Below are 3,173 nucleotides of genomic sequence, written 5' to 3'. Positions count from 1 at the left end.
GCTCGTACAGAAATCTTTTCGTGCTCTGACACTGACTTCTCTCACATCCGAGTGTTTGACACTTTATTTCGAAGGCCATACTGGTGTGACTGATACTGCTTTTTGCTTTTTTAATTACCTGAGTATTTTCTCCACTCGGAATATCGCTACTCTCATCTACCTCATCTGTTATTTTGAGGACTTACATCCCACAATATTAAGCACAAATTCCTTGTATTTACCTTTGAGGTTCTCTCCAGATTTGCCTTAATAAGTAACTTACACTGATCTGCTAGCTACTTCCTAGTAATTTCATTGTCTAAATTAATGGGATGTGTTTATTGTAGTGAAGTATTTTTGAGGATATTGTAGAGATTTGGGACACTTTTTACAGGGTTCTGAAAAACAATTGGCAGTGTTTATTCCTCAGGCTTTATTTATGGAGATTTTAAGGTTTGTTTTTTTTTGTCTTTAACCAATGAACTGTGTAGAAATAAATAGCATTAATTTTGTTAAAGGTAGCACTTGCAGCCGTTAACAGTCTATGTTTGCCCTTGAAGTCTCTTCCTGTACAAAAAGTGATCCATTCTTTTTTCTTTTCATAGCTTTATCTTGCCAACACACAGCTTTTTTCAAAAATACTTGCATAAAATTCTGCTTAGAATTTTGGTCTACATTTCTATAGTAGAACGCCGTGATGCATGTTCACAGTCAGCATTCTTGTTGTTGGTTTAAAACGTCAGCTAACTTGGGGATTGCCATTCTGTGCGAGGCCTTTCTCCTTGCTGATCCTCCCGTGTCCTTTACCTTGCAGACTGCCAGATGGAAGGTCACCTCCAAAGAAGCGCTGCAGAGAATCAGTGAATACTCTGAAGCTGCTATTACCATCAGAGGAACTTACTTCCCTCCAGGCAAAGAACCCAAGGAGGGAGAACGGAAGATTTATTTGGCTATAGAAAGTACGTGTTCTTTTTATAACTGTTTCAGTTAAAGGTAGAGTCTAGTTCTGTAGTTAGAAATGGAACCTCTGCAGTCACAGTGGCTGCATGCTCAGTTACAGACCCGCTGTAGATACTTCGCAGTTACTAAAGAAACACTCGTTCACCTTAATACACTTTGTCCATGGGGATCCATGGGGATCGCAGAGGTGCTTCTCAGAGGACTGAACTGCTGCAGAACCACAGCAAACGCGTGTGGAAACAGTTCAGAGCAGAGGGAGAGAGAAGAAAAAATCCAAATAAGCACAAAGAATACCTATGCCAGTGTGAAATAACAGAGAAAATGGAATTGCGTGGGTTTGGGCTGTTAAAGGTGTAAGAAATTACATTAACTAATAGAACAAAACCTTTGCAAATCTCTGCATAGAGTTTTCCTCAGAGAAACCTCTAATCCTGCATATTTCTGAGTAGAGTAATTTATGGCCATCTGTTTTAAGTGTCTTCCTTCAAATGGAGCACAGTCTAGCCATGGTGGTCTGTGAAGAACACCAGAGGGTTCTTCGGCAGATTGCTGGGGACGTTCAGCAAGTTTTACAGCGTTTCTGAAATAGCCAGCAGTTTTTACTCGCATACGGGAAGTGTTTGAGATGGTAACGTGTTTTTTTGTCTTCAGGTGCCAATGAACTGGCTGTGCAGAAAGCAAAGGCAGAAATCACGCGACTTATAAAAGAGGAGCTCATCAGATTGGTGAGTGAAATATCCAGAGTGCAAAGGGAAAGGGCCTTAATTCATGCTTTATGTCAACAAGTGTTGACATCCTGGCTTTGGGGACTGGGACCTATAGAATTCAAAACCGCTGACTGAGCCTAGAAAACCCATGGCTGCATTCAGCCAGCAGATGGAGATAACACACTAACAGAGCCTTTGGAATGAGGACCCTCCAGGGGTTAGTCAGGTCCCAGTACATTTCCTTATTTCAGCACCATCAGGCAGGGGAGAGGAGAATTACTCCCCTCATTTTAATACCTCAGGTGTGCTGAGAGCCGTAGCCTTACCACATACCCAGCCAATCATCAGCCGCATTCAACATTCTCTGTTTTCATGTAACATACTGTCTTGAGACGACATATTTTGAGTTCTCTGCTTGAAGAAACCTTGGCTTTCTCTAGACTAACTGCCAGTGATGTACATCACACTTGAGAGTGTCTTCTGGCTTTTTCCCTTCAGTAGCCTTCCAAATCAGTCAGTTCCTGTGGAGCCAGTATTGAGAGCTCTGTTTCTTCCTCAAAATTGTTGACTTCCCCATAAAAATGTTTTTCCAAAGGAAGGAGATTGCTAAGGAACTGCTTATTTACACGTAATTCATGGGTTTATCACTAGTGGGGTTTTATTGCAATCCATTTAACCATTTTCACTTTTAACTGGATTGTTCTCTCCTTGATTTGCAGCAAAATTCCTACCAACCAACCAACAAAGGAAGATACAAAGTTTTATGAGTATCTGGAGTTATCTGTCTGCCTGTGGCTGGTGCGTGAAACTTTGTGGCTTCTGTTGTTTTGCTGTTTACACAACTTGCTTCTTGTAAATTAAGGAATTTTTTATTTTGTCTTGCGGACATTTTTTAACAGAAGATCAATACTTGCTGAAACAACTTAAATCTCTTCACTAAAGTTTCAGTCTTAAAGCAGAGCAGTTTTGGCGGAGCATGATTTAATTTAAAAGTGCAGTTTGTATACTTTTCATCATAAAGAATATAAAATAAAACAGATTTTAATTTTTCTGACAGACTGTACTGTTAAGTAAAGGCAACACTGTTGGGATTTGCATTGGAAACTGTTAGAACGTACCTGCTTTCGTATTGAAGGGATGGTTCATGCCATATCAGTTTATACTGGAAAAATGAGAAACCACCAAAATAAAGGCAGGAATTTCGCCTGGTCCACAGCATCTCTCTGGCTAGTTCCACACACAGTCGTTCCCTGTACAAATGCCCCCCTAAGGTCAGAGAGTCCTGCAGCAACAGAGTAGAGAATTCTATCCAGAAATACTTGAGGTCGAGTTTTAAGATCATCTTACTGTTTTCATGTCCCATTTTGTTGTTATCACCCAGGTAATAGAGTAACTCTTTGGGGTTTTTGTAAAGTGAAATGTTTTGTAGTATGGAAATAGTTTTTCTGATGTTTTTTCTAAGCATCAGAGTTTTAGGATTTGATTCCCACCACCCCGCTCTCACCATCTACTTACACAACTATCCAT

General features: G+C 40.2%; 1 protein-coding gene across 1 annotated transcript in view; it reads left to right on the top strand.

Annotated features, from left to right (window-relative positions):
- The window catches only part of DDX46 (DEAD (Asp-Glu-Ala-Asp) box polypeptide 46), a gene marked incomplete at its 5' end in the record, with an annotated part of 17,327 nt that extends 14,627 nt beyond the window's left edge, over window positions 1-2,700 (top strand). The window contains 3 exons of the mRNA XM_010146376.1: window positions 794-938; window positions 1,591-1,664; window positions 2,366-2,700. Of these exons, the coding sequence (XP_010144678.1) occupies window positions 794-938; window positions 1,591-1,664; window positions 2,366-2,413 (267 nt within the window). The remainder of the gene's footprint in view (window positions 1-793; window positions 939-1,590; window positions 1,665-2,365) is intronic.
- Between the last annotated feature and the right edge of the window lie 473 nt (window positions 2,701-3,173).

This window comes from Buceros rhinoceros, unplaced genomic scaffold (assembly GCF_000710305.1).
Source record: "Buceros rhinoceros silvestris isolate BGI_N320 unplaced genomic scaffold, ASM71030v1 scaffold33012, whole genome shotgun sequence".
Classification (NCBI taxonomy): Eukaryota; Metazoa; Chordata; class Aves; order Bucerotiformes; family Bucerotidae; genus Buceros; species Buceros rhinoceros.
The sequence above is the reverse complement of the archived record's forward strand: the minus strand, read 5'-3'. Positions and strand labels throughout refer to the sequence as shown.